This window comes from Lynx rufus, unplaced genomic scaffold (genome assembly GCF_022079265.1).
Source record: "Lynx rufus isolate CCGP_SWC_20201006 ecotype Redwood Valley unplaced genomic scaffold, mLynRuf1.p SCAF_1, whole genome shotgun sequence".
Taxonomy (NCBI): domain Eukaryota; kingdom Metazoa; phylum Chordata; class Mammalia; order Carnivora; family Felidae; genus Lynx; species Lynx rufus.
The window spans coordinates 22098539-22111781 of NW_025814823.1; the positions used below are offsets into that span (position 1 = coordinate 22098539).

At 36.8% G+C, this 13243-nt stretch overlaps 1 protein-coding gene across 2 annotated transcripts in view; it reads right to left on the reverse strand.

The window, feature by feature from the left end:
* Positions 1-287: 287 nt before the first annotated feature.
* Positions 288-13243, reverse strand: part of CDADC1 (cytidine and dCMP deaminase domain containing 1) — a 48013-nt gene continuing 35057 nt past the window's right edge. Inside the window, exons 7-11 of one of the 2 annotated variants that reach the window (XR_006962083.1) lie at positions 11650-11819; positions 8911-9100; positions 7977-8086; positions 3853-3913; positions 2109-2128 (exon numbers count right to left, since the gene is read on the reverse strand). Coding sequence is in view for 1 of the 2 variants with exons in the window: in XM_047079592.1 (XP_046935548.1) it covers positions 2055-2128; positions 3853-3913; positions 8911-9100; positions 11650-11819 (495 nt within the window). In the remaining variant the exon portion in view is untranslated. Of the gene's footprint in view, positions 2129-3852; positions 3914-7976; positions 8087-8910; positions 9101-11649; positions 11820-13243 lie in introns of both variants that reach the window. The other variant, XM_047079592.1, reaches the window with a different exon arrangement.

The following is a 13243-nucleotide window of genomic DNA, read 5'->3' on the forward strand; positions in this document are numbered from 1 at the left end:
CATTCAATCAATCAACAAATACTTACTGAATGCCTATTATGTGCCAGGCACTATTGTAGGCACTGGATTCATCATTTAAAACATTTATATATTTATATACATAAATATATAAATTCATATATATATGTACACACACATATAAATTCATATACATATATAAACATATATATATAAACATATATATATATATGTCTATATATATATGTCTATATATATATATATCCCTGCCCTCATAGAGCCTTCCTTCTGGTACTACATAGTAAATTCTCAATAAATGTTGAAAACTGAGTTGTAAAGTTTATAAGGTTGTAAAGAAGGAAATATGGCATTATCATGAATATTTTAATAGTGCTTGTAAATATCCATTTTCTACTTCCTAAGCCTAGTTTTTCCCATTTTATGTTTCTCCCTTCTGATATCCCCCTCAACATCCAACACATGCATCCATAAACCTGGCAGTACACCAGGCTTTGGCATCTTACAAAAATTTTGCTGATTAATTTATAAAATATTAAATGTGGATGACATATTAGTAAAAAAACAATTCTAACATGAATTTAAACATGTATAATTAATATATTGAAGCAACTGGGAGGATGTAAGCAAATCTCAGTATTTTCATATTGATAAATATTTTAAAATAGCTTCACTACTGGTTTTCAAATTCGCCTTAGTTATCTCTAAGGATATCTCTCCTCCCCTCTCTCAATATTTAAGGCATTTCTCAACTGGCTGGTATGATGACTTTGAACTCCCAGTGCACCTAAGCGGGCTGCTGTACAAATAGGGGCATCGGTCAACATTTGGATTCTCCTGTGTAGAGTTCTGAGAGACTCCGTTAGGAGGCCTCATGAGGCCAAGTGGTGTCGTGGAAGGGAAGGGGATGATCGCAGGGGCAAACCTGATTATCTCTGCACAGCCAAGGCAGGTGCGCCTCATGATGTCACATCCAGGCCCGTGGGCCATGGGCTATGCACTCCCTCCCTAACTCTAGGAAAGTGCAAGACATGTACCTTCATCTTTGGACTAATTTCCTGAAAGTTTCTCAGCAAATAAAAGTTGAGAGGCTTCACAAAGAGCAATTTGGAATGCAACTGACCTGACTGGCCATAATTTTACTTTCAAGATTCCCAGGATTCTTAAGGTTTGCAAATAATTTTTTAAAACCTTCCATTGAAAGCCATGAGACACTCTATTAATTGTATGGAGCGAAAAATGGGCAGCATTGGTGAATGGAATTCAAAAAAGGCTAGTTTCAATATTCCAGACTATTTCTTCACTGTTAACATCATAACCAAAGTTGGCAGTGTGAATGACTTCAAGAATCAGTGCTGCCTCAGAACAGTATTTTCTTCCTACTGTTATCCCAAATCAGTGATATAACACCCTAGTCCAACAAATCATTGTGATTTCTACATATTGGAAGAGTTTTAAAAGAAAATTAAGAATGTTGTCAGGAATATACTTTTATAATGGGGATCACGTATATCAACTTCATTTTTATGATCCTAATTATGATTTAATTAGGATTCAATCCTAATTAAATTCTGATTATTAAAAAGCTTTAGGTATAATAAATGTGAACTTTTGGTGAGCCATACACTGACTTAAAAATGGCCAGGTCATCATATACTTCCCTGGAGCAGTTTACTAATTATCACCTTCATAATCTGAAGGAATTAATATTTTTTAAAAGGTGTAGAATTCTCTGCTGAGATGTGACCCCAGTGAACCAGCCCCTCTAAAAAAATTGGCTAATGTAAAGCTAAGACAAGGAGAAATTAACCTCAACAGGTGATTAAATTGATCTCATTAAATTATTGCTACCTCATTTAATGTAATAAAAGACCACACCACTATATTCTGGAAAACAGACAAATCTAAAATAAAAATATTGTCGTTAACATCATTCATATGGTGATAATAAAGTAGCTTCCTTAAATTTTTTTCCAGTTATTCATAAAATCCATCCTTATTTTCTGAGTTAACAAGGCTAGAGTTTTAAAAGTGCAATGAAAGTTCTTGAGGCTTCACTCCAGTCTAGACAGGACTTCTTAGCGGTTCCCGAGACACAGCTTTTTGCTTTGGTGCTGATCTTCACCGGGAGGTATGGGTCTCAACACACCGTCTGGCGTTCAAGAATAACTCAATGTCAGGAAAGTTTCACTTCAAATACGTGGGTATTTGTTAAAGTCATATAGGTTATAAGATCAAAATAATGCCTAAATTCAAAAGGAACACTCATGTTTATTTTACCTTAAAATTCTCAACTGTTGAAGAACAGACTCCAGAAAACTCACTCTGGTAGTACAGTATCTGCCCTACTGACGAGCGGGTTCACTCAACTCTGAAATCTGTACTTTAAAAGGGCAAACATATGATATACAAATTCTACCTCAATAATGCTGTTACAAAATTTAAAAAGAGACAGGAATATTATTTGTTGCTATCAAGCACTTGTTCCAAAATATATATAAAACATGAACTTGCAGTTCAGTGAACAGTCACAAAGTAAACCAACATGTGACCCTAACCCAGGTCAATAAATAAAACATTGCCAACAAAGCAGAAGCCTTGCTCTTGGCCCTCCCTATCGCAACCTCGCCTTTCAATCTCAGGAGTGCTAACCGCAGCATGTTTTCCTTTCCTTGGTGATCTAGGAATAATAAATCCTAGATACAAGCCCTTTATTGATGATTAAGTGGCAAATATCTCCTATTCTATGGCTTGCCTTTGTACTCTTTCAATGACATCTTTTGATGAACAGATGTTCTTAATTTTAACATAGATAAATTAATTCATCTTTTTTATGGTTAGTGCCAATTGTGTCCTTTCCCTAACAACAGGGAATTATTAATTGACCCCCTCAAACACTGTTATTGAATACACATTCTTTAATCAGATCCACATGTATTTTTCTTTGCATTTTTTTCTCTTTTTTTCCTGGTTAATTTTTTTAAAAGATGGAGTGGGTAGGTATTTTTTTTCCAGATTACAAATAAAAAAATACACTACTTGAATAAGTAAAGTTAATTCACAACACAGAAAATCAAGATATTTGCATGGAAATTATAGAATAGGAATTCTTTTCACAAAGACCTTTATATTTCCTAAGTTTTCAGGGTAATCAAATCATTGTTATTATCAAAAAAATTTTACTTATTATAATTAACTTCCATTTACCTAGAATCCAAACAAATAACATAGCTAATATTTAAAGATAATACTGTATAGCAATAACTAATGTTCAAAATTATGTGGCTAAGGAATTACAAGATCTCCCAAAGATGACATTACATTAAAAATATCTGTGTTAATATGCAAATAATAAAGCTTTGAAGACTAGTAAGTAATTCATTTTTGGTAGCTGAGACGACTTTAGTTAGATTATTCAAATAACCAGAGCATTTCCTTTGTCTGACCAATCTCTGCAAATGTGCCTTTACTCTACTAAAAAAGTATATATCCTCTAATTTGGCCTTAGAGCCATCTGTATTAATTATACACATTTGTCCTTTCTAACTGTCCAGCAAGCTTTTGTTTGGTATAGAAGAGCATTGTTGTTTACTCTTTCATATGAATTTAATTTATATATTCAATTTGTGCATGATTATTTGTATTAAACTGCAGATTCTATGGGACTGATTATAAACCAGCACTTTCCATTGAATTTAGCATATAGTAGATACACAAATGTTTGTAAACAACTTGAATGGCAAAAATCTAACTTGCAAAAAGAAAATGGTCTATCTACAACCACAATTTCAAACACCTGATCATTAAAACTCACTATGTATCCTTTCTTCTTAGCAACAAGAGACTTAGCTTAATAAGAGACTTTTAAATACTTACTCTCTCTGCTTTCAGGCTCATTTTGTTCACCCACACAAGTTCTTGATGGATTCAGCTGCCACTGTAAAAGGGTACAAACCTTTTATTTTTATGTTTAAGAAGGATTTAATAAACAGCATTTCAGCACCCTGTTGTCAATATCAAAACATTTTTTTTTAATGTAAGGAAAAAAAAAGCATGTTCATACCAACCAGTCCCTATAATGACCCTAAATGACCCTGAATGATATGACTTCTGGGATCAGAATCAATATTCTTAGGGAAGGAATTTTTTTTTTAATATGGGATTTATTGTCCAATTGGTTTCCATACAACACCCATTGCTCATCCCAACAGGTGCCCTCCTCAATACCCATCACCCACTTCCCCCTCCCTCCCACCCCCCATCAACCCTCAGTTTATTCTCAGTTTTTAAGAGTCTCTTATGGTTTGCCTCCCTCCTTCTCTAACTTTTTTTTCCCTCCCTCTCCCCCATGGTCTTCTGTTAAGTTTCTCAGGATCCACATAAGAGTGAAAACATATGGCATCTGTCTTTCTCTGTATGGCTTATTTCACTTAGCATCACACTCTCCAGTTCCATCCATGTTGCTACAAAGGACCATATTTCATTCTTTCTCATTGCCACGTAGTACTCCATTGTGTATATAAACCACAATTTCTTTATCCATTCATCAGTTGATGGACATTTAGGCTGTTTCCACAATTTGTCTATTGTTGAGAGTGCTGCTATAAACATTGGGGTGCAAGAGCCCCTATGCATCAGCACTCTTGTATCCCTTGGGTAAATTCCTAGCAGTGCTACTGCTGGGTCATAGGGTAGGTCTATTTTTAATGTTTTGAGGAACCTCCACACTGTTTTCCAGAGTGGCTGCACCAGTTTGCATTCCCAGGAAGGAAGGAACTTTAAAGATCCTTTACTTTCATTTTAAAGGTAAAGAAGCAGAAGACCAGAGAAGTGTAGTGACTTGCCCACTAAGGGCAGCAACAGAATTAGCATCTGAGTTTGCCCAACACTGTAGTTTCCACCACACCACATTCCATCTCCAGGTCCTATGGCATCTTATAACAGCCAGAGAAGGCTTAGATATAAAGAGAGAAAGTACGATCAAGATAATCTTGCCTTTTAGTATGGTTATATCACACCATATACCATATCTCCTCTGATTACAGTTTTCCATCTCAACCGTTCAAAAAGAAATAGGGAAGCCTGATTGTTCTCAGATAGTACCGAGAAGCATGGGGCAGCTGAGAAGAAAAACTGAGTGTAATCAGTACGTCACGGCACAGCCCTTCCCTTCTCACTTGGCTAGAAATCCCCATCATCAGAATTACTAATGACTTGACCAAAAAGGCCTATGAGGGCACTATGTCTAGAAAGGCACAATTCAATGTGCCTTCTGTAAGCATCAATGAGTTCATCAAACTATCATGATCCTTGAGGGGGAACGAGATACAAGACAAACATTTTTCCATGGGTAAAAAAGTCTTTGGAAAGGGAAGACATCTAGAACTGGTTGGTTGCCTATAGAAATGGGATGGTTGGGATTAGCACCAGGAAAAAGAGGACTTACATGGGGTGGAAAATTACATATGAACTTAAAAAAAAAAGGCATGTTTCAAAACATATCAAACTACTAAAATCTATTAATTTTGGAAAAGTAAAAACTAATAACACTGAATCTATATTTAAGGATAATCATAAAAAGACTATTTCTAACTTTAAGAAACTTAGAAGCCATTTAGGTGCCTCACAACAGGAGGATGGTTAAATAAGTTATATCTGTAAGTTAGAATATTGTATAACTATTAAACATTATTTTTGAAGAATTCTCAATGACACAGAGAATACAGCAACATGTTAACAGTAGTATCTATGAGCTGTAAGAGAATATCTGTTCTTCTTTACATCCTTGGTCCTCTAAAATGAGCATATATTACTTTCAAAATAAATAAATTTAAAATAAGTAATATGACCTAATAGAGAAAAATGTACATGTATTAAATAGAAACAAAACAAAAACTTCTGAATAAGGACATGGGTCTACACTGGTAAAATCTATTCTTGAAAATACTGTTGCTCAGCCCTAGCCTAGTTTGCAACAATCCCACAGAACAGAATCACTCATCTCAAGGTATATGGTTAACACCTCAAGGAGAAAAGCAAGTTTTCCAAACAAAATTAATTTCAATTTGCTTTAATCTTAAAAAAAAAAAACCAATTTTTGGACATTCCTATACTCTTGACAATCTAAAAATAAGTATAACCATTATTGACATTCAAATTTAGAATGAATACTAGTTCATATTAGTCTCTGGTATTTATATATAAAAAAAAAAACTTAGGCATTTAGCTAACCAGGGAGTTTAAGTCATTTACATAATATTGCAAACCAGGCCAGATGAGGGAAAAGAGGAGAAGGAGGAAAAGGAGGAGAGAGTTAACCTTCACCAGAAGGAGCACAGAGAAGAATCGTGTGCACCTGAGTGGGGTACTCCTGTGGGTCTTGGCCCATCTCTGTCGAGGGGCCTCACACCCTCTGTCTTCCCGCCTCCCTCTGCTTCTCTCACCCTATATCTTACATTATTCTGACCTCTTCATTGTCTTTACAGTGAGAAAGCTACTCAAATCCGCCAGTAAGCAAAATATTTCAGAATTCACTTAATCTGTCTGTCACAATCCTGAAGAGCTAGGTCATTTAATCTTTATGGAGAGAATGTGAAACAACTATTTCCTTCTACTCCTCAGGAGGAATGAAGAGACAGAAAACAAAAACACAAAACCAGAGATTTCTCTTTGACTAGCTGGATGTAAGTTTTTGTTTGCTTTTACAAAAGAGGCACCTTGCTCATCTCTCCTTTCTTTCAGGGCCCTCCTTTTTTTAAAAAATCATGAACTTTAATTTTTTTTTTTTTTCAACGTTTTATTTATTTTTGGGACAGAGAGAGACAGAGCATGAACGGGGGAGGGGCAGAGAGAGAGGGAGACACAGAATCGGAAACAGGCTCCAGGCTCTGAGCCATCAGCCCAGAGCCTGACGCGGGGCTCGAACTCACGGACCGCGAGATCGTGACCTGGCTGAAGTCGGACGCTTAACCGACTGCGCCACCCAGGCGCCCCTTTTATTATTTTTTTTAATTTTTTTTTTTTCAACGTTTATTTATTTTTGGGACAGAGAGAGACAGAGCATGAACGGGGGAGGGGCAGAGAGAGAGGGAGACACAGAATCGGAAACAGGCTAAAAATCATGAACTTTAAATAAAACTGGAAATAAAAAAACAAAAATAAATGACAAAAATAAAAAAGGTAAATAGTTATGATACTTCATACACACAAAACCTAGGCAATATGCTGTTATAATTCCAAAATTTTTAATATAAATATATAAGTATATGTATACACATATGTAGACAGTTTATTATTATTATTTTTTAAATGTTTTATTTATTTATTTTGAAAGAGAGAGAGCAGGAAAGGGGCAGAGAGGGAAGAAGAGAGAGAATCCCAAGCAGGCTCACACTGCAAGCACAGAGTCTGATGCAGGGCTCGATTCCACGAACCATGAGATCATGACCTGAACCGAAACCAAGAGTCAGAGGCTTAACCGACTGAGCCAGCCAGGTGCCCTAATAGACACTTTAAAACATATCTTTTTGGTGCCTTATATGTTCCAGGCACTCTGGACTCAAACAGGAATGTAAATTTGAAATTTATAAATAGTTATATGCCTTTTATATCTACCGCAAATTCTTGTATATAAGTGTTACATTAAATGCCAGAGTTATCATTAAAAATCAACATATGATTCTGGAGAGGGGATCTTTTTGCTATATAGAACACTGGGACAACTGGTAAACTTTGGCTAGAATCTGTGGATGAAATTATCAATGATAATTTCCCAAGTTTTGTGGCGGTATCATGGTTTTGTAGGAGAATCTACCATTTGAGGAAATATGTAATAAACTATTTGAGAGTGATCTGGCTATCATTTTTTTTTTAGTATTTTTTTTTTTATTTTTGGGAGAGCATGAGCAGGGAAGGTGCAGAGAGAGGGGGACAGAGGATCCGAAGTGGGCTCTGTGCTGACAGTCTGACAGCAGAGAGCCCAATGTGGGGCTCGAACTCACCAACTGCAAGATCATGACCTGAGCCAAAGCTGGACGCTCCACCGACTGAGCCACCCAGGCGCCCCAAGAGTGATCTGGCCACCATGTCAACAAGTTACTCTCAAACGTTTCTGAAAAAAAAAAGTTCTTTGTAGTGGTTTTGTAACTTTTCTGTATGTTTGAGATTGTTTCTAAAAAGTTTTTTAGGGGCGCCTGGCGCTGGGTGGCTCAGTCAGTTGAGTGTCGGACTTCAGGTCAAGTCACGATCTCATGGTTTGTGAGTTTGAGCTCCACATTGGGCCCTCTGCTGTCGGCACAGAGCCTGCTTTGGATCTTCTGTCCCCCCCTCTCTCTGCACCTTCCCCTGCTTGCTCTCTTTCTCTCTCAAAAATAAATAAACCAGAAAAAAAAAGTTTTTTAAAAGACTAAATAGTAAAATAAAGTTCTATGTTTTCCATGAAGTATCTCAGTACTTTTTCTGAAACATCAAATATTAAATCCCTTCTATCTTTTCTAATTTTTCCCATGAGAAATGTGTCGTGAGTGCACGTGTGTGTGTGTGTGTGTGTGTGTGTGTGTGTGTGTATTTGTGTGGGTCCCTGTCTTTTGGGTAATCCTAAACTATTTTCATCTCTATTTACCACTCCAAACCAGAAGGGTGAGGAAGAGGCGGGTGAGGGATTTTCTTTTGTTAGCCACCAGGTGGCACTAAAGGGTCCACCAATTCAGGATCTGTAAGGTCAATAATGTGCAACTTGTTACGGACATGTCGATTCATAAGACAGAAATCCTAAGCTGAAAATCTGTAATTAGATGAGTAGTTGCACATAAAAATAAACTCAGTGATAACAGTTTGTTGAAAGTCTTTAAAAGCATGGGAATCACTAAAAATATTCAGCAGGGTAGGTAACAATATAATAGAAAGTATACTTGAAAAAAATGTGTATCTACTTACTGTAAATTTGCTAACACCCTCAAGTTCCCCAAATCTCATGTAAGAGATGTCTGCTTTCTTTTTTCCAACATCTACATCTCCTGCATAGATTTGTTTTATGCCTGCACCTTTAATTAAAGGTACACACTCATCACATGGGCACTTTGTGACAAAGATCATACTTCTTTCTTCTGGTTTTATTTCTTGACACCTACAAAAAATTTATAAGTATTAGGAAGGTAGCTTCCACAATGACAGTTATATTTTAGAGAAATCTTCAAATACTAAAACTGAGCTGCTTTTAAAACAAATTTACAGCATTATAAACAATAATGAACTTTATTCTTGCCAAATTAGTGAACATACAAAATATATAAACTCATTAAATGTTAATATACAATCTGAACGTGACAATTATTATAATTAAAATTCATTTATTATTCTAAGCTATTAGTAAGATGTTCAGTATTAGATTACAAATAAAAACAGAAAAAGACAGACACTGAAAGAGAGAGGGAGAAAGGGAGGGAGAGCAAGAACAATGGATAAGTAAGAACTTTGTAATACCAGAATGAGGGGCTAGAAACTCCCCTCTTTGAGAGTTTACCATGAGAGATTAGACATTAGCTCATCATGGTAGCCAAAGGATCTAACCCTTATCTAGTATCGACTGGTTATTTAATAAATGCTTACTAAATTGATAAATTAATATTAAAATTCTGCTTTGAGTTATAGTTCCTTTATTCCCTCTCTGAGAAAGGATACTTTATTTTAACAAGCGTTTGGCTTTGACAGATTCATACCTCCGCATAAAGTAAGCAAGTAAACCCGTAATGAAGAGCACAAGGAAAAGAACAGAGCAACTGTTTGCTGAGGGAGTTTAGGACCAAGAAATGCCCTCATCTGAAGCTACGGGGATTACACTTCCTGGTTCTGTGGTTTCTGCTGCTCTCGGTCAGCTGTCCTACACAACCATCCGCCCTCCATATTCACCTCCCCAGTTCAGACTCATTCTGCTTGCCTAGACTAGGGCAACAGAATGTTATGCATCTGGTCTATTTAAATAATATACCTGCAACCTAAGTGATTGGTAGGGTGGCTCTGTCAACGCCCCTCCAACTCCCCACTTTTAAATTCAAAGTCCTCCCTTGTCCAGCCCCAACCTACTCCCACATGCTCCACAGTCCAGCCCAACTGGAACACTCATGTTCCCAAACACACAAGCATTTTCCTACTTCTAGACCATTGCTATGCCTGAAGCAAGGATGGCTTCCCCTCAGGTAAGCCTCTCCAATTGCCACAATCCTACCAGACATTCAGAACCCAGCTCAAATGCCAGCTCCTCCTTAAAGCTTTCCCCTTTCACTTCCCCTCCATCTGCAGCAGTCCATGAATTTCCACAGGACTGTGTGTTGGCATTTCCCAGAGAACCGATCACCTTGGCTCAAAAGCACTTTTCTATCCTCCTGCCGCATTATAAGCTCCTCAAAGACCTAAGCCATGTCTCGCTCAGTTTTGAACCCCCTAAGATCACTCCCTCAGTGGTAATGACTGAGAAATGTTTGTGGAAATGATCTAAACGAACACCAGAAGGAGGTGATGCCAGTTATAATCTCTCACCGAAATTATGTTAAAGCAATTTGGTTCATGATAAAAATCTATATATTCCTAAGTATATGCATTCTAGGTTTAGAAAACAAAGGACATCTTACAACTGAGAAAGTGGAAGACCCTAAGGACAAACACCAAGCAGTTTTATATTGGAGAGAGAAGGAAGACCAAAAAAAAAAAAAAAACAAAAAAAACAAAAACAGGCTCGCTCAGCAAATTTGTTTGTTTGTTTTTTAAATATATGAAATTTATTGTCAAATTGGTTTTCATACAACACCCAGTGCTCATCCCAACAGGTGCCCTCCTCAATACCCATCACCCACCCTCCCCTCCCTCCCACCCCCCCATCAACCCTCAGTTTGTTCTCAGTTTTTAACAGTCTCTTATGCTTTGGCTCTCTCCCACTCTAACCTCTTTTTTTTTTTCCTTCCCCTCCCCCATGGGTTTCTGTTAAGTTTCTCAGGATCCACATAAGAGTGAAAACATATGGCATCTGTCTTTCTCTGTATGGCTTATTTCACTTAGCATCGCACTCTCCAGTTCATCCACGCAGCTACAAAGGGCCATATTTCATTCTTTCTCATTGCCACGTAGTATTCCATTGTGTATATAAACCACAATTTCTTTATCCGTTCATCAGTTGATGGACATTTAGGCTCTTTCCATAATTTGGCTATTGTTGAGAGTGCTGCTATAAACATTGGGGTACAAGTGCCCCTATGCCTCAGTACTCCTGTATCCCTTGGGTAAATTCCTAGCAGTGCTAGTGCTGGGTCATAGGGTAGGTCTATTTTTAATTTTTTGAGGAACCTCCGCACTGTTTTCCAGAGTGGCTGCACCAGTTTGCATTCCCACCAACAGTGCAAGAGGGTTCCAGTTTCTCCACATCCTCTCCAGCATCTACAGTCTCCTGATTTGTTCATTTTGGCCACTCTGACTCGCTCAGCAAATTTGAAGGTGTGGAGGATCTCTGGCAATGGCCTCAGGTCAGACAGCCCAGACCAAGTATATCTGAAATTATACTTCTGAGAAGAATATTTCTTAGAATTAAAAAAAAAAAGAAAAAGAAAGAAATTATAGCTAAAAGAAACTTATTTCAACTAACCCTTGCTACATTTTAAAGAAAAGATATGCAAACAAATTTCATACCTAAATGTCAAGGCATTCTGTTCCGCATGTACAATGTATCTGAATTTCCTTATTTCTCTGTCTTTCTGTTTATCATCCATGTGTGGGAAATCAGCATACTCGGACCCAACAGGAAAAGCATTATAACCGCATCCTATGAAGTACATGGCACCGGTTCCATCCCAACTCCTCTGTGAGAGCAAGCAAACCAACAAAGCTGAGCTGTCAACATAAAAGGGCATCTGGCAGTGTATTTTAAAGCCTGGCATCACACTTTATATAACCAATTCCATTTTCTGTCACCAAAAAAAAAAAAACAAAAAACAAAAACAAAAAAAAAACATACGATCCTACACCCTCCTGCTGCAACATGGTTTTATCAAAGCTAAATTTTAAGAAGTCTGATCATTTCTAACGTATAATCTCAAGGCAGTCCTTGGTGTTAGCTATTAAACACCAGCTTGTTTAATTCACAAACTGTTTGACTCGATTCAGACATCTTTCCCCAAATAAATTATAAGATCCTGGAAAACAGAAACCATGCTTTATGCCTCTTTTTTATGCCTTAAAGTACACCTATTAGAGTGCTCCACACATAACAGGTACTCCATAAGCAATTGTTAATTTTGTATGCTCTGTGCTGTTCTACTGGTTAGCAAACCAGAAATGCTGAAAATATTTTGAACAATTTCAACTATTAGACTAAAAATATGCTGTAGTGATATTGCTGGAAAATAAAAATGCACTTTCCTTTAACTTCATATTTATTGTGTATTTATTTATATTGTGTATATATATTATAAAATAATATATATACAAAATAATACATATTTAATGAATCTTTTTACTTAAGTGGCTTTTTTAATTTCTCATGGTCAATGGCATATTAGGTATAACATGAATGCTTTATCAGTTACTAGAGTGAAATATTTTATACAGCATAAGTGTTTATAATAATTTAGAATATACTATAAACCACTAAATGTCAATATATTATAACTACTCATGTGATAATATCAACATACTCATTACTATGGCAGCTTGATAAAAATCATTGTTATGATGAGCCAATAAACACAAATAAAATGTTATCTCAATAATAATAATAAATTATTCTTGAGCATTTACTAAATGTCAAACATCATGCCAAGTTTTTCGTGTATTATTTCATTTAATCAATCCTCACAACAATCTAGGCAGTAGTACTATTACTTTTCCCATTTTACACATAAGGAAACTGAAGCCCAGAGAGATTAAACTTGTCTGGGGTTATAAATGCTAGTGACATAGCCAGAATTCAAGCCCAGGTTGCTGGACCCCAAACCCATGTCTTTCCACTTTACCAGGCTACCTACCACAGATAACTTGACTGGAAACTTAAATTCTCTACAAAGCACTTGAGAACCACATGTTAAGCCAAAAGGCTGCTGGGCATTCATATCAACACAAATGAGAGTTCCAGCCATAGGCCAGGCACTGTGCTGGGAATACAGCTGCAAGCAAGACAGGGTCTTCCTGCCCTCATAAACTGGAGATAAGAACCTGTGCACATAATTTCAACTGTGATGAGCATCATAAATTAGGTGCACAGAATGCTATGGGAGTTTGTGGCAGA